Source organism: Balaenoptera borealis, assembly GCF_965194805.1.
Source record: "Balaenoptera borealis genome assembly, chromosome: 11".
Classification (NCBI taxonomy): domain Eukaryota; kingdom Metazoa; phylum Chordata; class Mammalia; order Artiodactyla; family Balaenopteridae; genus Balaenoptera; species Balaenoptera borealis.
In genome coordinates this window covers 98,577,922-98,603,444 of record NC_138868.1, presented here as the reverse complement: position 1 = coordinate 98,603,444, position 25,523 = coordinate 98,577,922, and the positions used below count along the sequence as shown (strand labels likewise).

Here is a 25,523-nt window from a genome sequence, read left to right as displayed (position 1 = left end):
GGCAGCTTCCTGGAGCCTGGGTGCGCAGGCGCTCTCCAGTCGCCTTGACAGCTTCCCCCTGCTGGGAGAGTGCGCGCCGCAGCTTGAGGCAGTGTCCCCAGCCCGCCACTCGCTCCGTATTTTGCGGTTTTGCCGGCTCTGTAAGTGCCCTGGCTGAAATGCTTGTTAAGAGCTAGACCTTCACCTCTTTGAGCATCAGTTTCGTCCTTTATTAAATTCGCAGGCAATGAGGGATCAAGATGAGGATCAAATGTCACGCGCTTTGTGAATTGTAACCCGCTGTGCCTAGGTGAATTATCTTCTGCCCTCATAGGACTGTTTTGAGGCCTAAATGAACCCGTGTATGTGAAACTGGTTTTTCGGCTGTAGAAGAGGAGAATTGAAGTTAGAGGTTTGTGTCTGCCACCAGATACGGATTGTGAACTCTAGCGCGTGGCATGTAATGGGCACCTAAAACATGTTTCTTAAGGAAGCTGGGAAATACTGATGGGGCAGGAATTCCAAGAACCTGGCCTTTCTCTCGTTGCCATAGTGGCAGGGTATGGCACGTAAGCAGAGCACAGCAAAGAGCCTTGAAGCCGCAGCTCTGAGCACTGAGTGATTTAATGAGTGGTGTCTAAGACACTCCATGGTACCCACCAGTCCCAACTCGGGCTAAACCAGCTGTCCACGTGGAAAACTGCAGGTGTACTGTTTGTGTGCCACAGGAATCTACAAACAGGAGTGACACAGTCATTTGAGATAGTATGCATATGAAAAAGTGGCCATGTGGTTAGTATTTGTGAAGTTCATTTTTGCATCCTTACCCCCCACAGCTTTTTGTTTTCAGAGCATTTTACTCTTTATTCCTTACCCGGAGTTCCCAGAGAGTAGGGCCTGTATCTTGGTTACCAGGAACCAGGTCTAACAGAGCCTGGTAGATACTCCATGTTTGGTTGAAGCAATGAATGTGGATGATTTTCCTCTTATCACCTCCTCTCCTTGGTCTTGTTGACGGGAAAGGTAGTGTCCATTTGTCTAAAGAAATAAATGAGGGGAAGGCACACAGATTGCCTGATTTCCAGCCCAGATTTCTTTCTGCTTTGTCACACAGGTATTGGAACTAGTTCAGGATCTCAATCCGCGGGCAGAAGCACAAATGGGGAGTAGATGGGACCAGCTTTCACCTGCTGAGCGTATTCTGTACTATTCATTAGAATTTTTAGATCGTATGTTATGTCAGTTGTTAAGACTATGGATAATATATGTTAAAGGAAGCAAAGTGAAAGCAAAGAGATGTGAACAGCAGAATGGCATCTTTGTTGCTGATGTGCGGCGTGCTCCCGCTACTGTCCAATGATAGAGGCTCAGCATCTTCCTTTGATGTCTGAACCTGGTAAGGCCCATGCGCACTGGATCTTCTTGTTGATGGGGGTACACAGGCAGATAACTGGCCCACAAGAGGACCCATGGCACCTCTTCAGACTTGCTGCCTTCCTTCCTTTCCTCTTTTTGACCAATACGTGTTCAGTACTAACTGTTCCTGGCGAGTTTGACCACCACCATAGGAACAGACATAAACAGGACTGACAGTATCCAGCCCTTAATTTCTTTTTTATAATTGAAGTATAGTTGATTTACAATGTTTCAGGTGTATGGCAAGGTGATTCAGTATATACGTATATTCTTTTTCAGATTCTTTTCCGTTATAGTTATTGAATATAGTTCCCTGTGCTATACAGTAGGTCCTTGCTGTTTATCTCTTTTATATATAGTAGTGTGTATCTATTAACTCCAAATTCCCAATTTATCCCTCCCCCCTTTTTCCCTTTGGTAACCGTTTGTTTTCTATGTCTGTGAGTCTATTACTGTTTTGTAAATAAGTTCATTTGTATCTTTTTTTAGATTCCACATATAAATGATATCATATGATATTTATCTTTCTCTGATTTACTTCACTTAGTATGATAATCTAGGTCCATCCATGTTGCTGCAAATGGCATGATTTCATTCTTTTTTATGGCTGAGTAATATTCCATTGTGTGTGTGTGTGTGTGTGTGTATGTGTGCGTGTGTGTATATATGTCACATCTTTATCCATTCATCTGCCAATGGACATTTTTTTAAAATATTTATTTATTTGGCTGTGTCAGGTCTTAGTTGTGGCAGGTGGGGTCTTGCGTTGCGGCACACAGGCTTCTCTCTAATTGTGGCTTGCAGGCTCTAGAGCGCATGGGCTCAGTAGTTGTGGCGCTTGGGCTTGGTTGCCCCGCAGTATGTGGGATCTTAGTTTCCCGACCAGGGATCGAACCCAGGTCCCCTGCATTGGAAGGCGATTCTTAACCACTGGGCCACCAGGGAAGTCCCTGTCGATGGACATTTAGTTTGCTTCCGTGTCTTGGCTATTGTAAATAGTGCTGCTACGAACATTGGGGTGCATGTATCTTCTTGAATTAGAGTCTTCATCTTTTCTGGATACCAGTCCTTAATTTCATGTAGTGAATGATACATAACAAAGTGCTTTCACTTTTCATGAATTCTTCATAGCAACCATCTGCAGAAGTATCATTATCTCTGATGAGAAACAGAGTCTCAAAGAGGTTCAGGTGATTCTCTCTGGGCAAAAACATCAAAGTCCTTTGGAAATAAAACAAGAGTTCTTCAGTTCCCTAACCTTTAATTAAATGGTTTGCTGGGGTGTAAAGCTAGGCCATACTTGTCAGAACACACACCGGGGTTTAACTTTTAATTATGCTTGTCTGAATCCAGGAACTTCAGTATAGTGAGGAAGATAAGAAGGCTGACTACACAGAAAATGATCGAGTATACAGATTCACTTACAGTTCTGCATACTGAGAACTGGAGTTCTGAGGAGACTAAAGATGAAGAAGCAACTCAAGTCTTTAGCTTGAAATTAAAGAGATCACAACTCAGAATCAAGAATTGCCTAGCAATGCCCTTTCTTTTGCCCTTCAGCCAACTGCAGCCCATGATGTACAACAGTCATTTCCACTAGAGCAGAACAGGAACACTACTCGCGCTAGCTGCAAGCTTTTATTTTCTATCATTTCCCCCCCTCATCTGGCTCTCTGGGAGAAACCATTTTCTAGACTACTGGACAGTCTGTTTTTTTTCTCTTAGCCCCTAAAAAGGCTAGCAGCAGTTTCCACTTTAGGAACAAGAAGGTCAACCTAAAATAAACTCAGAGGTCTTACAGTATAAGAGAGTCCAGGGCTCCAAGGCTACCATGAAACAGGAGAAAGAAGCAATTAACTGATTATTGATTGTGAAAATCTAGCCTACAAAAAGAGAAATTCCCCATGAACTTGGCAAAGCACTTAACCAAGCTTTTAACACTGCAATAGTGCACATCTTTTAGTTTTATTTCTCTAGACAAAAACCAAAAACAATAAAAAAGTTAACTAATGTATATTTGGTGCTTAGGACGTCCCAAGCCCTATGTAAAGCACTTTATTACCTTCTTTTTTTTTTTTTTTTAAGTTAGAAGAACCACTAAACAGGCTCTTTTTTATTCATTTATTTATTTATTTATTTGCACTGGGCCTTAGTTGTGGCAGGCAGGCTCCTTAGTTGTGGCTCCAGGGCTCCTTAGTTGCAACTCGCCCGCTCCTTAGTTGCGGCACACAGGCTCCTTAGTTGTGGCACACGAACTCTTAGTTGCAGCATGCATGTGGAATCTAGTTTCCTGACCAGGGATTGAACCCGGGCCCCCTGCATTGGGAGCGTGGAGTCTTATCCACTGTGCCACCAGGGAAGTCCCTACCGCCTTCTTTAATTTTGACACCAACCCTGTGAGGCACATACCAGCATGCCTCTTTAAATGATGTCGAAACTGAGGCTCAGGAGAGCTAAACAACTTGCCTAGAGTCACACAGGTAGGAAGTAGTGGGGTTCACAGACAAATCCAGGTCTGCAGACTCCAAAGCCCTGTATTCTGTGTGATCAGTTATTTTTTAAAGCGCACTCAAGTCCATATATTTGTTCATAAGTCTGAGTCATTTTTCTATGTGATCATGAAGTCATAGAATTCAAGAACCCTAAAAGTCTTGTTTTCTCTCCTTGACACATAATAATCCCCATCTCAATGCAAGCTGAGAAATGTTCCTAAGCCTTTGTGTCCTCATCACCCCCCGTAATTTTATTAAAACTTATAATCCCGGGACTTCCCTGGTGATCCAGTGGTTAAGAATCTGCCTCCCAGTGCAGGGGACACGGGTTCAATCCCTGGTTGGGGAACTAAGATCCCATGTGCCACAGGGCAACTAAGCCTGCATGCCGCAACTACTGAGCCCACGCACCACAACTACTGAGCCCGTGCGCTCTGGAGCCCACGCGCTGCAACTAGAGAGAAGCCCCGTGCCGCCGCAACCACTGAGCTCACGCGCCACAACTACAGAGCCCGCGTGCCACAACTACAGAGCCTACGTGCCATGGAGCCCGCACACTGCAAAGAAGAGCCCGTGCACCACAACTAAGAACCAATGCAGCCAAAAATAAATAAATAAATATTAAAAGAAAAAAGCCCCTCATAATGACAAGACTTTATTTTTTTTCCTTTTGGCCATGCCATGCAGTTTGCGGGATCTTAGTTCTCCAACCAGGGATCAAACCCGTGCCCCCTGCAGTGGAAGCCCAGAGTCCTAACTACTGGACCACCAGGGAATTCCCACCAAGACTTTAAAAATGAATTAATATTCTAATGTTAGTAAGGATACAGGGGCTGTCATCCACTGCTGTTGGGGAGTGCATATTGGTAAACCTTTCTGGAGGGCAATTTGGCAATATGTATCAAATGCCTAAAAACCAGAATTTAAGGCCACATTTCCACTTTTATAAATTTATTTATTTACTTTTGGCTGCGTTGGGTCTTTGTTGCTGTGTATGGGCTTTCTCTAGTTGTGTTCTCTAGTTGCAGCGAGCAGGGGCTACTCTTCGTTGCGCTGTGCGGGCTTCTCATTGCCATGGCTTCTCTTGTTGCGGAGCATGGTCTATAGGCACGCGGGCTTCAGTAGTTGTGGCTCACAGGCTCTAGAGCGCAGGCTCAGTAGTTGTGGCGCACGGGCTTAGTTGCTCCGTGGCATGTGGGATCTCCTGGACCAGGGCTCGAACCCATGTCCCCTGCATTGGCAGGCGGATTCTCAACCACTGTGCCACCAGGGAAGCCCTCCACTTTTAGAAATTTATCCTAGGTAGATTATAAGGGATAGAGTTACATAAAAATTTATCAATAAATGTGTCCATTGCAATTTTATAACAGTACAGAGAACATCTTAATTGTCAAATAGTAATTTTGGTAATTTTAAAAATTAATTAATTTATTATTTTTGGCTGCGCTGGGTCTTCGTTGCTGCACACAGGCTTTCTCTAGTTTTTGCGAGTGGGGGCTACTCTTCGTTGTGGTGCGCGGGCTTCTCATTGCAGTGGCTTCTCTTGTTGCAGAGCACGGGCTCCAGGTGCGTGGGCTTCAGTAGTTGTGGCATGCAGGCTCAGTAGTTGTGGCTCATGGCCTCTAGAGCTCAGGCTCACTAGTTGTGGCACACAGGCTTAGTTGCTCCGTGGCATGTGGGATCTTCCCAGACTAGGGCTCGAACCCGTGTCCCCTGCATTGGCAGGCGGATTCTTGACCACTGTGCCACCAGGTAAGTCCTTGGTAATTAAATATTGTATTTCTCTATGCTACAATTCCATAAATATAGCCACTGAAAATTCTGGAGGGGAAAAATATGACATAGGAACCTGTTAAAAGAGTGTGTATCGATTGATATACATTATAATACTATAAGTGATTTAATCTAGAAAATGGAATTGTGAGTGGTTTTTATTCTTTTTTTTTGAATTTTATTTTATTTTTTGTACAGCAGGTTCTTATTAGTTATCTATTTTATACATATCAGTGTATACATGTCATTCCCAATCTCCCAGTTCATCCCACCACCACCCCCTCACCCCCCTGCCACTATCCCCCCCCTTGGTGTCCATACATTTGTTCTCTATATCTGTGTCTCTATTTCTGCCCTGCAAACCGGTTCATCTGTACCGTTTTTCTAGGTTCCACATATATGCGTTAATATACGATGTTTGTTTTTCTCTTTCTGACTTACTTCACACTGTATGACAGTCTCTAGATCCATCCACGTCTCAACAAATGACCCAATTTCGTTCCTTTTTATGGCTGAGTAATATTCCATTGTATATATGTACCACATCTTCTTTATTCATTCGTCTGTAGATGGGCATTTAGGTTGCTTCCATGACCTGGCTATTGTAAATAGTGCTGCAATGAACATTGGGGTGCATGTGTCTTTCTGAATTATGGTTTTCTCTGGGTATATACCCAGTAGTGGGATTGCTGGGCCATATGGTAATTCTATTTTTAGTTTTTTAAGGAACCTCCATACTGTTCTCCATAGTGGCTGTATCAATTTACATTCCCACCAACAGTGCAAGAGGGTTCCTTTTCTCCACACCCTCTCCAGCATTTGTTGTTTGTAGATTTGTGTCTCCATACAAATTTTAAGATTTTTTGTTCTAGTTCTGTAAAAAATGCCACTGGTAATTTGATAGGGATTGCATTGAATCTGTAGATTGCTTTGGGTAGTAGAGTCATTTTCACAATATTGATTCTTCCAATCCAAGAGCATGGTATATCTCTCCATCTGTTTTTGTCATCTTTGATTTCTTTCATCAGTGTCTTATTGTTTTCTGAGTACAGGTCTTTTACCTCCTTAGGTAGGTTTATTCCTAGGTATTTTATTCTGTTTGTTGCAATGGTGAATGGGATTGTTTCCTTAATTTCTCTTTCTGATCTTTCGTTGTTAGTGTATAGGAATGCAAGAGATTTCTGTGCATTAATTTTGTATCCTGCAACTTTACCAAATTCATTGATTAGCTCTAGTAGTTTTCTGGTGGCATTTTTAGCATTCTCTATGTATAGTATCATGTCATCTGCAAACACTGACAGTTTTACTTCTTCTTTTCCAATTTGTATTTCTTTTATTTCTTTTCCTTCTCTGATTGCCATGGCTAGGACTTCCAAAACTGTGTTGAATAATAGTGGTGAGAGTGGACATCCTTGTCTTGTTCTTCATCTTCGAGGAAATGCTTTCAGTTTTTCACCATTAAGAATGATGTTTGGGGGCTTCCCTGGTGGCGCAGTGGTTGAGAGTCTGCCTGCCAATGCAGGGGACACGGGTTCGGGCCCTGGTCTGGGAAGATCCCACATGCCACGGAGCGACTGGGCCCGTGAGCCACAATTGCTGAGCCTGCGCGTCTGGAGACTGTGCTCCACAACAAGAGAGGCCGCGATGGTGAGAGGCCCGCGCACCGCGATGAAGAGTGGTCCCCACTTGCCGCAACTAGAGAGAGCCCTCGCACAGAAACGAAGACTCAACACAGTCATAAATAAATAAATAAATAAATAAAAGAATGTGAATTTCTTTAAAAAAAAAAAAAAAAAGAATGATGTTTGGGGGGCTTCCTTGGTGGCGCAGTGGTTGAGAATCTGCCTGCCAATGCAGGGGACACGGGTTCGAGCCCTGGTCTGGGAAGATCCCACATGCCGAGGAGCAACTAGGCCCGTGAGCCACAACTACTGAGCCTGCGCGTCTGGAGCCTGTGCTCCACAAAAAGAGAGGCCGGCGACAGTGAGAGGCCCGCGCACCGCGATGAAGAGTGGCCCCCGCTTGCCACAACTACAGAAAGCCCTCGCACAGAAACGAAGACCCAACACAGCCAAAAATAAATAAATAAATAAATAAATAAAGGAGTTCCAAAAAAAAAAAAAAAAAGAATGATGTTTGCTGTGGGTTTGTCCTATATGGCCTTTGTTATGTTGAGGTAGGTTCCCTCTATGCCCACTTTCTGGAGAGTTTTTATCATAAATGGGTGTTGAATTTTGTCAGAAGCTTTTTCTGCATCTATTGAGATGATCATATGGTTTTTCTTCTTCAATTTGTTAATATGGTGTATCACATTGATTTGCATATATTGAAGAATCCTTGCATCCCTGGGATAAATCCCACTTGATCATGGTGTATGATCCTTTTAATGTGTTGTTGGATTCTGTTTGCTAGTATTTTGTTGAGGATTTTTGCTTCTATGTTCATCAGTGACATTGGCCTGTAGTTTTCTTTTTTTGTGACATCTTTGTCTGGTTTTGGTATCAGGGTGATGGTGACCTCATAGAATGAGTTTGGGAGCGTTCCTTCCTCTGCCATTTTTTGGAAGAGTTTGAGAAGGTTGGGTGTTAGCTCTTCTCTAAATGTTTGATAGAATTCACCTGGGAAGCCATCTGGTCCTGGACTTTTGTTTGTTGGAAGATTTTTAATCACAGTTTCAATTTCATTCCTTGTGATTGGTCTGTTCGTATTTTCTGTTTCTTCCTGGTTCAGTCTTGGAAGGTTATACCTTCCTAAGAATTTGTCCATTTCTTCCAGGTTGTCCATTTTATTGGCATAGAATTGCTTGTAGTAGTCTCTTAAGATGCTTTGTATTTCTGCGGTGTCCGTTGTAACTTCTCCTTTTTCATTTCTAATTTTTTTGATTTGAATCCTCTCCTTTTTCTTGATGAGTCTGGCTAATGGTTTATCAATTTTGTTTATCTTCTCAAGAACCAGCTTTTAATTTTATTGATCTTTGCTATTATTTTCTTCATTTCTATTTCATTTATTTCTGCTTTGATCTTTATGATTTCTTTCCTTCTACTAACTTTGGGTTTTGTTTGTTCTTCTTTCTCTAGTTCCTTTAGGTGTAAAGTTAGATTGTTTATTTGAGATTTTTCTTGTTTCTTGAGGTAGGCTTGTATTGCTATAAACTACCCTCTTAGAACTGCTTTTGCTGCATCCCATAGGTTTTGGATTGTCGTGTTTTCATTGTCATTTGTCTCTAGGTATTTTTTGATTTCCTCTTTGAATTCTTCAGTGATCTCTTGGTTATTTAGTAACGTATTGTTTGGCCTCCATGTGTTTGTGTTTTTTACGTTTTTTTCCCTGTAACTGATTCCTAATCTCATAGCATTGTGGTCAGAAAAGATGCTTGATACGATTTCAGTTTTCTTAAATTTACTGAGGCTTGATTTGTGACCCAAGATGTGATCTATCCTGGAGAATGTTCCATGTGCAATTGAGAAGAAAGTGTAATCTGCTGTGTTAGGATGGAATGTCCTATAAATATCAATTAAATCTGTCTGGTCTATTGTGTCATTTAAAGCTTGTGTTTCCTTATTAATTTTCTCTCTGGATGATCTGTCCATTGGTGTAAGTGAGGTGTTAAAGTCCCCCACTATTACTGTGTTACTGTCGATTTCCTCTTTTATAGCTGCTAGCAGTTGCCTTATGTATTGAGGTGCTCCTATGTTGGGTGCGTATATATTTATAATTGTTATATCTTCTTCTTGGATTGATCCCTTGATCATTATGTAGTGTCCTTCCTTGTCTCTTGTAACATTCTTTATTTTAAAGTCTATTTTATCTGATATGAGTATTGCTACTCCAGCTTTCTTTTGATTTCCATTTGCATGGAATATCTTTTTCCATCCCTTCACTTTCAGTCTGTAGTGTCCCTAGGTCTGAAGTGGGTCTCTTGTAGACAGCTTATATACGCTGTCTTGTTTCTGTATCCATTCCGCGAGCCTGTGTCTTTTGGTTGGAGCATTTAATCCATTCACGTTTAAGGTAATTATCGATATGTGTGTTCCTATTACCATTTTCTTAATTGTTTTGAGTTTGTTTTTGTAGGTCCTTTTTGTCTCTTGTGTTTCCCACTTGGAGAAGTTCCTTCAGTGTTTGTTGTAGAGCTGGTTTGGTGATGCTGAATTCTCTTAGCTTTTGCTTATCTGTAAAGCTTTTGATTTCTGTTGAATCTGAATGAGATCCTCACCAGGTAGAGTAACCTTGGTTGTAGGTTCTTCCCTTTCATCACTTTAAATATATCGTGCCAGTCCCTTGTGGCTTGTAGAGTTTCTGCTGAAGAAATCAGCTGTTAACCTTATGGGAGTTCCCTTGTATGTTATTTGTCATTTTTCCCTTGTTGCTTTGAATAATTTTTGTCTTTAATTTTTGTCAACTTGATTACTATGTGTCTCGGCATGTTTCTCCTTGGGTTTATCCTGCCTGGGACTCTCTGCACTTCCTGGACGTGGGTAGCTATTTCCTTTCCCATGTTAGGAAAGTTTTCGACTATAATCTCTTCAAATATTTTCTCGGGTTCTTTCTCTCTCTCTTCTCCTTCTGGGACCCCTATAATGCGAATGTTGTTGCATTTAATGTTGTCCCAGAGCTCTCTTAGGCTGTCTTCATTTCTTTTCAATCTTATTTCTTTTCATTCTTTTTTCTTTATTCTGTTCCACGGCAGTGAATTCCACCATTCTGTCTTCCAGGTCACTTATCCATTCTTCTTCCTCAGTTTTTCTGCTATTGATTCCTTCTAGTGTATTTTTCATTTGTTATTGTATTATTCATCTCTGTTTGTTTGTTCTTTAATTCTTCTGGGTGTTTGTTCTTTAATTCTTCTAGGTCTTTGTTAAACATTTCTTGCATCTTCTCAATCTTTGCCTCCATTCTTTTTCCGAGGTCCTGGATCACCTTCACCATCATTATTCTAAATTCTTTTTATGGAAGGTTGCCTATCTCCACTTCATTTAGTTGTTTTTCTGGGGGTTTATCCTGTTCCTTCATCTGGTACAAAGTCCTCTGCCTTTTCATTTTGTCTATCTTTCTGTGAATGTGGTTTTCCTTCCACAGGCTGCAGAATTGTAGTTCTTCTTGCTTCTGCTGTCTGCCCTCTGGTGAATGAGGCTATCTCGAGTGGCTTTTATTCTTTGTTTTTCCTATGTTCCTCCAGTTTTCTTCAATAACCAGACATTTCTTTTGTAATTCTAAAAACATTTTTATAAAAATAGAAAAAAAACAACTTATCCTGGTGCTTCTCCTGCCTAAGTTTACAGTAAAATCAAACCCTCTAGTCCTTTGTGTGACACATACAAAATAATTTTTAAATTTTTTATTGAAGTATAACATGCAAACAGAAAAGTGTACATACTACAATCCATTGACTTTTCCCAAAGCCACTGCAACCAGCATCCCAAAAGCCTGCCCTACGCCCTCTTCTTACCCTGAAAGGGTAAGCACCATCCCAACTTTATCACTGTAACTTAATTTTGCCTGTTTTTAAACTTTATACAAGTGAAGTCATAAACTGTGTGCTCTTTGGCTTCTGGCTTCTTTCACTCAATATTGTTTGTGGGATTCATTTAAGTTGTTGAATGTAATAGTAGACCAATTGTTTTCATTGCTGTACAGAATTCCATTGTGTGAATCTACCACTATTTATCTATCCAACTATTGATGGGCATTTGGGTAGTATTCAATTTTGGGCCCTTATGAATTAAGCTATTATAAACAGTCTCTACATTTGTTAGATATACACCTAAGAATGGGGTTGCTGGGTGACAACAAATTTTTTAAATTCTCCTGGATTATGTTCGCCATAATCAACATTGCCCTCAGCCCATAACATAATGTGCATGGTTTATAATGTATGAATGTGCTCTGGCTAATATGTTCATTTTAGTCTTCTGTCAGTTTGGCACATGTTCTGCAAGATGGCAACTTTCTTCCCTTGGGTTTCTACACAGTGTGGGGGAAGGGATGTAGTCCTCAAATGTTATTACAGGTTATTCTGGAGAACTAGTGGAGTCAGCTGTCTTAGTTAATCTAAATCAGGTGTTTTACATTAAAAATTTCCCATTGTTTTACAACTTGCCCTTGTGAAATGCTATTCTCTTCTCTGGTCAGAGAACAAAACAGGTGACTTCCCAGAGCACTTGCACCTGCTGCACGTCCCAGGGGGACAGACACCCAGGTCGAGAAGCGTAGCTGCAGCAAACTGTGCTCCCACCAAGCGTATTCTGGGAGTGGGAGCTCACTTAGGAGCAGGGGAGACTGACTTTCTTACTCTTCCAATTAAGTCATTCAACAGGTTTTTAATAAGTGCATGAAACCATGAACATACTTGTTTCCCAACAGACTGACTCCTCTGAAGGAAGGGACAAGGTCGTCCCCATCTCTGGAATCCCAGCACCTAGCACAATGCTTTCAGACGACAGAGGGCCAATAAATGTTAAAATGCATACTCTGAAAGGGATGGAAAGAATCTACCCTACTGGATAGCTGGTCAAAAGTAGAGTCAGTTATTGAGAAACAAAATCTTTCTCTGTGGAACTGAAATGACAACTTCTGTGTTCATCAGTATGGCTAAACAACCCCCATGCTATAGAATGTTCTATAGCAGTAAACAAGGTGAATCTTTATGTACTGGTATGGAAAATGCTCCATGATTTATTGTGAGTTACCGAAAAAAAAAAAGAGAGCAAGTTGCAAACAATCTAATTGTATAACATTTTATCATTTAGAAAAAGACAACAGCTACATGTTTCAAAACACATATATGTAAATACAGAGGAAAAGGCCTGAAATGTTACACATCTGATAACAGCAGATACCTCAGACAGAGTAAGGTTGTGGATATTATCAAAGGGATTTAGCTTTATCTAGAATATTGGAACTTTTTTCAAGATTACATTTGTGTATGGTGCTCCAGTGGTTAAGACTTTGTGCTCCCAATGCAGGGGGCGCGGGTTCCAACCCTGGTTGGGGAACTAAAATCCTGCATGCTACACAGCGTTGCCTTAAAAAAAAAAAAAATTACATTTGTGTATTATTTGTGTAATTAAACCGTTTTAAGCGAATTTCTATTTCTACCAATTTCTCTGCTACCTGAACACTGAACTGTTCTTAAAGGGAAGGAAAATAGACCTTTCCCTGGTACTGCCAGTAGGTTTATCTTCTAAGCATAGACACCAGACTCTCTCCCTAAGCCTCATAAAAAATGTAGGGAAAGGAACAGATAAGAGTTCCTTAACCAAGCCCTGGCTGTCATAGCCAGGGCCTTCACGAGAACCTTCTGTGAAGGAAGGCCAGGCGTCGATTTCGTGAGAGAGGCGACTGATATCACGTTTAAGAAAAGTGCGCTCATCTCAGTAAAACTGGGAAAAGAAAGTGCTCTAAGGACCGTGCATATTTCTATGGGACTGCAAAGTACAGAAAGGGAAGTGAGAAGCGCCAATACCTGCCCGAGGTTCTTTAATTCAGAAAAAAAGGGAAGTGCACAAGCTTTAATGGAGGAGAAACAGGAGGTGGTGCATCTGTGCTTAACCAATTACAGCTTCACAAATATTAAAAGCGTCTCTTGTGTGTAGCGATTTGCAGTTTGGAATATTCCTTCTCATACAAATTAAAGAGTCCAGGCCAACTTCTGCCACGAACACAAGCGTTATCTCCGACCCATCAGCGAATATCTCTCCTCTGGTGGCTTTAGTTTCCTCAAAGAAACAAAGCGGGGTTGAGGTGGACTGAGCCAGAAGCGCAGCCATTCTCTGATTTCCAGCCAAAGCCAATACCGACCAACAAGCAAGCGCCTCTTCCGCGTGGCTGCGGAGGGGATGCCGATCCTTCCTGCCCCTCGGCCGGAGCTCCCAGGTGACCAGAAGAATAGGGCCGAGCGCGGGACCGCTCGTGCGCCGACTCGTTCCAGGGACCGGTCACTCCCGACCCGGGGAGTCAGACATCCAGCGCCGCGGCCGGAAAAGTCCCGCGAGCGCACCGGGACTGACGCTGGGCCGCGTGACGTGGACCAATCCACGGCCAGCATCGGCAGTTTTCCTCCAACTGGTTGACTGGCCCCTCCGCTGCCTCCCCGGTAGCGGCCGGAGACGGAGGAGGGGGCGGGCTTAGGACGTGGCCCAATGGGAACGCGCGCCGCGGCGACGGGGGGCGGGGCCGGGCCCGCGGCGCAGGGCCGGGCGGCGGAGGCTCCAATGAGCGCACGCCGCGTCCGGGGCCGGCTGGTGCGCGAGACGCCGCCGGGAGGTTGGTGGCTAATGTAACAGTTTGCAAACCGAGGGGAGTTGTGAAGGGCGCGGGCTTGAGGGGCGCGCTGCTGGCCTCGTGGGTCCGTCCGCCGCCGCGTTTTTCCCAGAGCTGGGGCCACAGGAGCGGAAGCAAGAGGTAGCGAGGGTGGGGATGGCGATGGGGACCGGCCACCCCTCCTAGAGGAGGCAACGTGCTAGCTCCGGGGGCGGGCCGGTAGTGGTAGTGAGGGTCGCACAAACGCCAGTGCGCTTGGCCCTGCATCTCGGTCCCCGGGGCGCCCCCACGTCTTAGGGGTGGACCGGGACCCGTTTCCGGGAGTGGGAGCCGCCGTCTTCGGCTGGTGAGGCTTAGGTGAACTCGGGTTGCTCGGTACCCAACGGCGCGGAACCTTACCGTTCCAGGCACAGCGTCTGAGTAGGCAGCGGGGCCTGGTATGGGATGGAGAAGGGGAGCGGGCGGGACAACCCGAAGGGATGCTGAGGATGAGACAGGCCCTTCTTCCATCCCAGCCTCCCCCAACGTCACTATCTCTCAGTTCCCGTCCAGGCCCGGCCCGGCTTTCCCCGCCAGCAGGGGAGCTCCAGGTGTAGGAAGGTAGTTGAGTCCTGGGCGGGGATCCCTGGCCGCACCCCAGGTGTCTGACAGCAGGAACAGTGCTGGGGTGCGCCAGTTGCTGCCTATGCTGTGGACGGAAGGCCCTGGTCTCCTTTCTCCTGTCCTGTTACGTTTATTTAGGGATGTGGTGGCTGGCGGCCAGGATCTCTGCTGTTTCACCTGGGCCTTTGTGTGGGCACTTCTGAGAATGCTGAGAGTGCTTGGTTCTCATTGGGAGGGAGGGGATGGGATGTAGACTGCTCTGCCCTGGGTGAGGAGGGAGTAGGTATGAATCTTAAAGCTCTGTTCTGGATGAGGTTCTGCCTCCTTCACTCAGGGCATCCAGTTACAAGTGTTGTTTTTCTCCTCCCCCAGAGACACAATGGCAGCCACCGTCAGGAGGCAGAGGCCGAGGAGGCTAGCCTGTTGGGCCTTGATGGCTGTGCTCTTGGCAGACCTGTTGGCACTGAGTGGTGTGTACCCCAACAGAGGCATCAAAAGAAATTTAAACGAGTGAATGTTGGATGATACATGGTGGGAAGGGGGAAAGAAGCTGGTGGTGGGAAACTCTGGACTCTTAGGTTGCCAGACCCAGACCTTTTTCTTTGTCTATTGCTGTCTTACTTTCTCCATGGAAAGAAGTGTGCTTTGATTAGCGGGGCCTCAGGAATTGGGGGAAGAGGGGCTAATTGACAAATCTGTTTCCCCTTCAGACACGCTGGCAGTGATGTCTGTGGACCTGGGCAGTGAGTCAATGAAGGTGGCCATTGTCAAACCTGGAGTGCCCATGGAGATTGTCTTGAACAAGTGAGGGCGGCCACAGGGTCGGGTGGGGAAAGGGAGTCTGCGCCCCAAGCCACAGTGTGTTCTTCGTAGTGCCCTCAGCAGACTTTGGTGTCTGCACGATTGATTGTATGTGGGGTGTTGAGGCTCCTGAGAACACACCCTGCCATAGGCACCTGGTCCCATTGTCTCTTTTCCACAGGGAATCCCGGAGGAAAACCCCAGTGACTGTGACCCTGAAAGAAAATGAAAGATTCTTTGGAGACAGTGCAGCAAGCATGGTGAGCTAGCAGCCCGCCCCCTTCCCAGAAGCAGTGGGCAGAGGAGAGGAGGTAACAGACCCCAGAGTCTGTTCCCTGATCGATCTCTGAGGTAGGAAGTAGTGATGGCCAGCTTGGAGCTTAATACTCTGCTTCTTCTTTACCTCCTCTCAGGCCATCAAGAATCCAAAGGCTACGCTGCGATACTTCCAGCACCTCCTGGGGAAGCAGGAGAATAACCCCCACGTAGCCCTTTACAGAGCTCGTTTCCCCGAGCATGAGCTGGGCTTCGACCCACAGAGGCAGACTGTGTACTTCCAAATCAGCCCGTGAGTGCCCTGCTGGGAAGGGTGGGCTCAGCGGGCCTGATGGGGTCCCCATTGCATGTGCTCACCCTTGTCTTTGCCTCGATGCCTGGCTTTCCCTGCCTCTAACTGCTTCCTTCCCCCAGGCAGCTGCAGTTCTCACCTGAGGAGGTCCTCAGCATGCTTCTCAATTACTCCCGTTCTCTGGCTGAAGATTTTGCAGGTGAGCGGCCAAGATGGGGCCAGTGGGAGCCAGGTTCCCTAGGGACTCAAATGGAGGTAGTTTTGCCTCCCAGGGAATATTTGGCAACGTCTGATGACATTTTTGGTTGTCACAACTGGGGAGCTACTGCTTCTGGCATCTACCCAGTAGAAGCCAGGGGTGCTGCCAGACATCCTAGACTGCACAGGCCTGCCCCCCAAACCAAAGAATTATCTGGCCCAGAGACTTCCCTGGCAGTCCAGTGGTTAAGACTCCATGCTTCTACTGCAGGGGGCACGGGTTTGATCCCTGGTGGGAGAACTAAGGTCCCGCATGCCGCACAGTGCCACCAAGAAAAAAAAAGAGAGAGAGAATTATCTGGCCCGAAACATCAATTGTGCTGAGACTGGGAATCCCTCCTCTAAGGTGTGAAGCTGGTGGGAACTCTGTTCTGTTGTCCCCTGTAGAGCAGCCCATCAAGGATGCAGTGATCACCGTGCCAGCCTTCTTCAATCAGGCTGAGCGCCGAGCTGTGCTGCAGGCTGCGCGCATGGCTGGCCTCAAAGTGCTGCAGCTCATCAACGACAACACTGCCACTGCCCTCAGCTATGGTGTCTTCCGCCGGAAAGATATCAACAGCACTGCCCAGGTGAGCCAGGGAGGAACTGCTGACCAGACTTGCAGCGTGGCTGAGTCTGATGATGGAGGCCATTTGGCTCGTTTTGCATCTTGTTTCTATGGCTGGCCCTTGACAAAATGAGGCAACAGCCCGCAACCCCTTTTGGAGCTGTTTGGCTTTCATTTGAGAGTTGGTGCAGCCCCTTGCAGGCAGGGAGGCACGCACCCTGGAGTTGAATAAGGTTCCTGTGACAGTGGCCTTGATGTCTCTACAGAATATCATGTTCTATGACATGGGCGCAGGCAGCACTGTGTGTACCATCGTGACCTACCAGACAGTGAAGACTAAGGATGCAGGGATGCAGCCGCAGCTGCAGATCCGGGGAGTGGGGTAAGTGGGTGCTGGGAGGAGGGCTGCTTGCTGAGATACCCTCGGGTCAGGAGTTTCTTCTCAGAGGGGCAGCTGCCTCACTTTCCTGCTCCCTGCAGGAAAGCTCTCCTGGTTAAAGCATCAGTCCTCATAGGGTACCTCTCCTGAAGAGCAAGGGGTAGATGGAAATTGGGGGAGGACAGTTTGGGAAGATTGAAGGGCAGAGAACGTCCCAAGCTGCTTCTGAGGAAACCCACACGGCCATAGGCCATATGTGGAGTGTCAGATTCAATTATTTTTTTGTTCTTGTCATTCCCAGTTTACTTATCACTGGCGTTATCTTATTTCACGAACTCATTCTTTCCTGTCCATCTTTACTGCCTCTATGCTAGTCCAAACCACCATCGCCTCTTACCTGAAGAATTGAAGATCTCCCCGCTGCCAGTGTGGCCTCCCTCCAGTTCTTTCTCCACATTTCAGCCAGAGGGTTCTTTTCAAAATGCCAACCTGACTGTATCTCGTTTCTTTAAAAACCCTACAGTGGCTTCAAACCTTTGCCTTGGCCTATAAGGCTGTGCCTCTGTGCTCCCAGGCTCCTCCTGCTTGGCTCTGACCCTGAGCCTCTTGCTCTTTGAGCTCCAGCCATCCTTGCTCTCCATGGAACTTACACACCGCACTCTCTCTCACCTCACAGTTCTTATGCATGCTTTTCCCTCTGTCTAGAATGTTCTTTCCTCTTCACCTAGTTAACCTCAACTCATCCTTCAGGTTTCAGCTCAAGCATCACTTATTCACAGAACTTTTCCTGACCTCTCTAAATAGCTGAGATTTTCCATATATATGTTTAGTGGCGTTGTCTTACTCTCTGTCATAACACATAGGATGGTTAAAATTTCACATTTGTATGATTATCTGGTTGCTGGATTATAAACTCTTTGACAGCAGGGGGCTTGTCTTGTCTTTTTCTTCTCACAGTTGCATCTCCAGAGACAAATACGTAGTTTGATGCCCAGTAGGTACAGTTGAATGAACGGGCAGATGCTTATCGCCGTGAGGTGTCAGCCATGTGGGTGAAGGCCAGGTTCTGTGCAGGTGAAGGAGTCCTGTGTGTTCCTCATGCTTTTCCCTGTTCCCTTTCCTGCACAGGTTTGACCGCACCCTGGGGGGCCTGGAGATGGAGCTCCGGCTGCGTGAGCACCTGGCCGGGATTTTCAACGAGCAGCGCAAGGGCCAGAGAGCGAAGGACGTGCGGGAGAACCCCCGCGCTATGGCCAAGCTGCTGCGTGAGGCCAATCGACTCAAGACCATCCTGAGTGCCAATGCTGATCACATGGCCCAGGTGCTCACATGTGGCTGCTTGAGGGCAAATATTCCCCACCCAGAGGGTGGAGGATCCCGCCATGCTGAGCTAAACTCCTTGTGCCTGGTGTGGCCCATCCCTTTTTCCTGTGCTTCCTTCCATCCTCCCAAAGTCCTGTTCCCTTGGTGTCTGACCTGCTCACTCAGAGAGCAGGACCTGGGTGAGAACTCTGACCCTCCTCATCCTCCCGCAGATCGAGGGCCTGATGGACGATGTGGATTTCAAGGCGAAGGTGACTCGGGCAGAGTTTGAAGAGCTGTGTGCAGACCTGTTTGAGCGGGTGCCTGGGCCCGTGCAGCAGGCCCTGCAGAGTGCCGAGATGAAGCTGGTGAGGGGGTCGTCGAGGAGGGCATGGAGGGGAGGCAGGTGGGATAGAAAGCGATGAGGTGGCAGGAAGGAGGGAGTAGGAACGTCAGGGAGCAGTCAGTGCTGAGGAGGAGGGTTAACTCGTGCTGACCCATCTCCCATTCTTTCTCCCCCTGCAGGATGAGATTGAGCAGGTCATCCTAGTGGGTGGGGCCACTCGGGTCCCCAGAGTTCAGGAGGTGCTGCTGAAGGCTGTGGGCAAGTGAGTGTGGGGGGCTGGAGGGCTGAGGGGAGGCGGGCCGGGCTGGGAGCTGCAGGTGGATGGTGCTGAGGCTTGGGATGCTCACAGGGAGGAGCTGGGCAAGAACATCAACGCCGACGAGGCCGCCGCCGTGGGGGCTGTGTACCAGGCAGCGGCGCTCAGCAAAGCCTTCAAGGTGAAGCCGTTTGTTGTCCGAGACGCGGTGATCTACCCCATCCTGGTGAGTAAGCCTGTCGGACGGGGTGACAGGCTCCCTTTACCTCTTCCAGGGCCATCTCCCCTGTCTGCTCTAGACTGTCCGTCTGTCTTCCTGCCATTGGTGTTCCCAGCCCTTCTTCCCCAAGACCCTCCTCTGCTTCTCCAGCGTACCCCTCCCCTCTGCCTGCCGTGTAGGTGGAGTTCACGAGGGAAGTGGAGGAGGAGCCTGGAGTTCGAAGCCTGAAGCACAATAAGCGTGTCCTCTTCGGCCGGATGGGGCCCTACCCTCAACGCAAAGTCATTACCTTTAACCGCTACAACCATGACTTCGACTTCCACATCAACTATGGTGACCTGGGCTTCCTGGGGCCTGAGGATCTTCGGTGAGGGGGTGGGGCAGGGAGAGGGCTCCAGGGAGGGAGGGTTTGGGGTCGGAGGGTGACACAGGGGAAGCAGGCTGTGGGCTTGGTCTGGGGGTTGGGCTGAGCTTCTCCTCCGGGAGGAGCTTCCATCCCGAGGGTGTCCTCGGGGAGGGTCCCGCATCTCGTGCTGGGAGGCTGTGTAGGCTAGAGCTGGGGGGGCTCCCCTTAATGGCTCTCTTCTCCCCACGCAGGGTATTTGGCTCCCAGAATCTGACCACAGTGAAGCTAAAAGGTGTGGGTGAAAGCTTCAAGAAGTATCCCGACTATGAGTCAAAGGGTATCAAGGCTCATTTCAACCTGGATGAGAGTGGCGTGCTCAGCCTAGACAGGGTGAGAGCAGGAGACCCCGTGTGCAGGGCGGGGGCCCAGGCCCCAGCAGCCTTTTCCAGAGCAGTTCCTCATGGTAGTAGAACGTGATAAGCGAAACGGGTTCTGGAGTTGGGTAAACCTTAGGTTAAACAAAGCTAACCAGGAACCCGGTATGGACCGTCTCAGAGCCTGTAAATGCTCGTGGCTGTTACAAGTTTCAGGATCTGTAGAATGGTTGAGGAACCTGTTTTTAAAGAACGGTTCTGGGGGTTAATATCTTTCAGAACATTCTAGGGCAATAGCGGCCCATTCGGTTGAGTGGAGAAGTGTGAGGGTGGGCAGGCGAGGAGCTACGGTCCCCTCCTCAAAGGGCTCATAATCACCAGGGGTGGCGGTGACTCCATCCAAGAGCCCATAGAAGGAGGCAGGTGAGAGAACAGGCCGGCACAGCTGGGAGTCACTTGGATGTGCCTCAGCAGTCACCCGCCAGGCAGGATGTTTGTGGAGAAGAGGTGGCTTAGCGTGTGCATTTCCTCACCTCGGATCCCTGTCTTCAGGTGGAGGCAGTGTTTGAGACGCTGGTGGAGGACAGCCCAGAAGAGGAATCTACTCTGACCAGTAAGATGAGTGTGCACACACCTGCCTGTGTTTGTGTGTGTGTGACAGGGTGTACTTGTGTGCATTTTGGGGAGGTGGGCGGGCCGTGCCCTTAGGGTTGGGGGTGGAGTCAATGCTGTGGTCCCCTTTAAGTCTTTGGGTTTTCTTTTTTCTAGAACTTGGCAACACCATCTCCAGCCTGTTTGGAGGTGGCACCACACAAGATACTAAAGAGAATGGTACTGACACTGTCCAGGTAAGGCCAGGATGGAGCTAAGGGAGCATGGAGGATGGTGCGTGGGACCATGTGGAGGCAGCAGGGACAGGGGGTTGGAGTGGGCATCTCAGCTGCCTAGGATGTGATAGACCTACCCCTCCTCTCAGCCCAGGCCGAGTTCACCACACCCTCCTCTGGACTCGGAGCCGTCCCTGTGCTTGAGCTCCAAGGCCCACCCTCATCTCCAAACGCTTTTCCTTTGTCCAGCTAGACTGCTGCCGATTTCCATACAGTGGTCCTCTGTCTCCCCCAAGCTGTGTCATGGGCGGTGAGCCCCTCAAAGCAGAGCCATGGGGACCTGGCGTTGCCGAACCAGTCCTGATCCACAGGCTCTGCTAGTGACTATTGTGGGTGGGCGTGTCTGTGATTGTTTCCCAGGAGGAGGAGGAGGGGCCTGCTGAGGGGAGCAAGGCTGAGCCTGGAGAGCAAGCAGAGCTCAGGGAGGAAGCTGAGGCCCCAACAGAGGACACCTCTCCACCCCCATCCCCTGAGCCTAAGGGGGATGCAGCCCCTGAGGGAGAAGAGGCCGCAGAGAAAGACAACGGGGAAAAGCCCGAGGCCCAGGTGAGCTCTAGGCAGAGTGAGACCAGCCTGGACGCAGCGGTTAATGGGACAGGTGCCTGCCTTGCTTCTTGGCCCCCAGAGCCCTGCCTGTGGAGGATAGAAGGGCCAACACTTTCCCTGACATCTTGGTCTCGTCCCCCCAGAAGCCAAGTGAGAAGGGCGAGGCAGGGGCTGAGGGTGTCCCTCCAGCCCCAGAGGAAGAAAAGAAGCAGAAGCCGGCCCGGAAGCAGAGAATGGTGGAGGAGATCGGGGTGGAGCTGGTAGTCCTGGACCTGCCTGACTTGCCCCAGGATGAGCTGGCCCGCTCGGCCCAGAAGTGAGTAAAGGCTGCGAGTGCGCGGAGGGTGCCCAGGGTATGGAACGGAGCCCCTCATGCCTGCCGCCCCTGTCCACAGACTCCAGGACCTGACGCTCCGGGACCTAGAGAAGCAGGAACGGGAAAAAGCGGCCAACAGCTTGGAAGCATTCATCTTTGAGACACAGGTTGGTCGGCTGGGAAGCACACCTGCCCCAGGCCCTGTGTCTGGGGCTGGGGAGCAGGGAGGGGGTCCTGCTCCGTGAGCCTTGCCCCCAGGGCCTGCTGCATGCTTGCGCTCTTGTGCACCTCCCCAGGACAAGCTGTACCAGCCTGAGTATCAGGAAGTGTCCACCGAGGAGCAGCGTGAGGACATCTCTGGGAGACTCCGTGCCGCGTCCACCTGGCTGGAGGATGAGGGCTTTGGGGCCACCACGGTGGTGAGGGACCTCGCAGGACACGGCGGGCCGGATGGGAAAGGGAGGAGAGCTGGGGTGTGAGGCCATAACGAAGGATGCAGGGCTGGCTCCAGGGCTGACATGTGCCCTCAACCCTTCTGCCCTCTCCCTCCCCCACATCCATCAGATGTTGAAGGAGAAGCTGACTGAGCTGAGGAAGCTGTGCCAAGGCTTGTTTTTTCGGGTGGAAGAGCGCAAGAAGTGGCCCGAACGGCTGTCTGCCCTCGATAACCTCCTCAACCATTCCAGCATGTTCCTCACGTGAGCGGCCCCTTTGCTTTTCTTCCTCATTCAGTCCCGCCCTGTCCCTCCTGGACTGATGGTCTCCTCTCTGGCTGCAGGGGGGCCCGGCTCATCCCAGAGATGGACCAGATCTTCACGGAGGTGGAGATGACAACGTTAGAGAAAGTCATCAATGAGACCTGGGTAATCCCCGTGTAAATACTTAACCTGGAGACTTACCTGGCGAGGCGGGCTGTCCTAGGCAGCGTGGGAGATGCGGAGAAACGGAGAGCTGGCAGCCTCTGCCTCCGGGCTTGGCAGCTAATCTGGAAGGCAGAAGATGGTTGCGTTTGAGGCCATGTTGGATTAGTCCCAGACTAGGGTCATAGCCATGAGTCGTCAACCAGATGAGCAACAGAGCCCATCCCCATGAGGTTAGAGAAAGCTGCTTTGAGGAGCTGGGACTTGAGCTGGATGCAGAAAGTGGGCCAGGGTTTGGGGAGGTGAGAATGACTTGTCATGAGAAGCAGAAACTGTTTTGGACGTGGGGACTTCTTTTTTTTGAACCAGAGCTCAGAAGTGGAGAGATAAGGAGAAAATAATTAAGAGGTTCAGCTGTAGTTAGTCCATAGTAATAGGATGTAAGCCAGAAACATGTAGTTTGGGACTCCCATGTGGAGAGCCTCGAATGCCATTCTGAGGGGTCTGCTTACTTCTGGGGCTGACGGCCACGGGCAGCAGTGATTTGGGGTCTGAGGGAAGAGCCTGAGGTTGGTTGGGGGGTGTATTTCACCTGGGACAGAGGCGTCTGCCATTTCCGTGGCTGGCTCTGAGCCTGTCCTCGCCCCCAGGCCTGGAAGAATGCAACCGTGGCCGAGCAGGCCAAGCTTCCTGCCACAGAGAAGCCCGTGTTGCTCTCAAAAGACATCGAGGCCAAGATGATGGCCCTGGACCGTGAGGTGCAGTATCTGCTCAATAAGGCCAAGTTTGCCAAGCCCCGGCCCCGGCCCAAGGACAAGAATGGGACCCGGGCAGAGCCTCCCCTCAATGCCAGTGCCAGTGACCAGGGGGACAAGGTCATCCCTCCAGCAGGTGAGGGCAGGGTGCCTGGTTCCAGGTGCTACTGGGCAGCAAGAAGCTTTCCCTTCCTTCCCGGGACTACATTTTCCTCCTGGTTTCCCTCCAGGCCAGACTGAAGATGCAAAGCCCATCCCAGAACCTGAGCAAGAGACTCGTGAGTTGGGGAAACTGATTGGGAATATGGGCATCGCTTAGCCGAGGGGTCGGCAAACTGGCAGGTACAGCCTCTTTGCAGACGGCCCCTGAGCTATGAACGGCCTTAGAAGGTTATTTCCAAAAACGAAATATGGAAAGAGACCTAGTGTGGCTCACAAATCCTAAAATATTTACTATCTGGCTCTTTGCAGAAAAAGTTTGCCATCCCCTCCGTTAGCCCCTTCCTTCCTTTGCAGACACTAACCCATTCCTTCCCGAAAGCAGGATCTGAACCGGCAGACTCTGAACCTCTGGAGCTAGGGGGTCCCGCAGCAGGTGAGGGCAGAGCAGGAGACGGGAGGTACCGGGAAGCCTAGCAGGGTCTGGGGGGAGACGCCTGCCCAGAACTGGGCCTGTTACCTCCATCTCACCTGCTTTTGTTCCTTTGCTCTCCCCCAACTCCCACCAGAATCTGAACAGAAGGAGCAGCCTACAGGACAGAAGCCAACTTTGAAGAATGATGAACTATAACCCCCGCCTCCCAGTTCCCGGGTTCCCCGCTCGTCCCTGCCCCCTTCTCTTACCACCTCTATTTATTAAACACCAAGGGCTGGGGGAGGGGTTGGTCCCGCCCTCAGAGGCTCAAGTTCCTCTTCTCTCACCTGTGATGGGAGGTGTGGAGAAGGGGAAGGAAGGGACAGCTCACCAGTTCTTCTGGAGTAGTTCTGTGGTTAAAACTGAAATTGTTCCGTTCCCCAATCCCACCTTCTGGTTCCCTACCCATCCAGGCCCTAGTTTGGGAAAAATCACTATTAGGTCTTAATTCTTCGCCTGTGGGTAGGTGAGAGGATGGCCATCGGTAGTTGGTTGACAGACCTGGTAGTGGGAAGGGTGTCCTGGCTTATTAGAGGGTCTCCAGTCTTTTCTGGTCATCCTTCCCTCCCTCCCTCTTCCACCACGAGATCAATGCCACACAGGCCAGTGTCTGCAGAGCCTTGGTTACCAGGTTTGATTTCTGAGCGCCTGTCTGTGCTCTTGCCTCCTCCAAGGTTTTTTCTCTAAAAACCCCCGCCCCCATGCCTCCTCCCCGTGGGTCTCCTTGGCTTCCTCTTGCAAGTTCAGCAGTCCTCTGCCTCTAGGCCAGAGCCCTTCCATCTGGACTGCCTAAGTCAATCTAGGTGGACTCCCACCCACACGTACAACCCCCGGTGGCCAGAGTAGGCAGGGAGAAAGTGAAGAAGGGAATCCAGCTGCCTCTCCAGGGAGTGAGATGTGTGAAAACCCTGTAGCTCCCCAACCTGTGGACTCTTGGGCCTAGGAAAGCCGTGTGCAGTGGCTGGCACAGGATGCCAGCGTCCTGCAAGCACTGTTGAAAACTGCATCTTCCTAGTAGCCTGGTACTCCATGGCCCTTTGACTTCCTGCCCCCATTCTCTCCGCTCCTGTTCTGCCCTCTCAGACAGAGCCTTTCCCTCATTTCCTGGCCCCCTGGGCTGACCAAAATGTGCTTTCTACTGTGAGCCCCTGTCCTAAGACCCTGGGGGCAGGAGAGACAATGGCGTGAATGTAAAAATGCCACCTCGCTCTATTGGAGGCAGGCCTTGTGGGGGGAAGGAAGAGGGTACAGGCTGGCCTTTCTTATTAATGTGTTGCTCTGCTGGGATGGGGGCCTTTTACCCACCACACCGATGTTGGGCAGCCTGCCCTCCAGGATCCCATCTGTAGCAGGAGCCAGGGCTGCCACCCCAACTCCCAGGGCAAGGGGGAGCCTGCTTGTGTCTGTCTCTTGTGTTTTTTTCCTCTTTTTTTTTTTCTTTTTTTTGCCACATTGGCAGAAATGTGACCCAAGTGTCCTACCCTGTCCTGTATGTTTGAGTTGTTTCACTAGCAGTTGAGGCTGGTTGGACAGCTTTGAGTCAAGTTGTATTTTGCTCCATTGTTAATTGAAAAGCTGTTTCAATAAAATATTCTTTTCTACA

The 25,523-nt window shown here is 48.8% G+C and overlaps 1 protein-coding gene across 4 annotated transcripts; it reads left to right on the top strand.

Moving 5' to 3' along the window:
- The first annotated feature begins 35 nt into the window (after positions 1 to 35).
- Positions 36 to 25,523, top strand: HYOU1 (hypoxia up-regulated 1). 4 transcript variants are annotated; one of them, XM_082342125.1, is made up of 26 exons: positions 36 to 140; positions 14,898 to 14,995; positions 15,236 to 15,329; positions 15,508 to 15,586; positions 15,740 to 15,894; positions 16,017 to 16,093; positions 16,540 to 16,721; positions 16,966 to 17,081; positions 18,207 to 18,399; positions 18,614 to 18,748; positions 18,906 to 18,988; positions 19,076 to 19,208; positions 19,382 to 19,569; positions 19,800 to 19,938; positions 20,475 to 20,535; positions 20,691 to 20,770; positions 21,170 to 21,355; positions 21,499 to 21,671; positions 21,751 to 21,838; positions 21,968 to 22,090; positions 22,236 to 22,369; positions 22,450 to 22,534; positions 23,182 to 23,422; positions 23,517 to 23,564; positions 23,831 to 23,881; positions 24,015 to 25,523. In XM_082342125.1, the coding sequence occupies exons 2-26, from the start codon at positions 14,905 to 14,907 to the stop codon at positions 24,074 to 24,076; spliced, it is 2,997 nt and encodes a 998-aa protein (XP_082198251.1). In that variant the 5' UTR covers positions 36 to 140; positions 14,898 to 14,904; the 3' UTR covers positions 24,077 to 25,523. The 4 variants fall into 4 exon arrangements, with proteins under 4 accessions (XP_082198251.1, XP_082198250.1, XP_082198249.1 ...); XM_082342124.1 differs by lacking the exon at positions 36 to 140 and adding an exon at positions 13,843 to 13,925; XM_082342123.1 differs by lacking the exon at positions 36 to 140 and adding an exon at positions 13,879 to 14,063.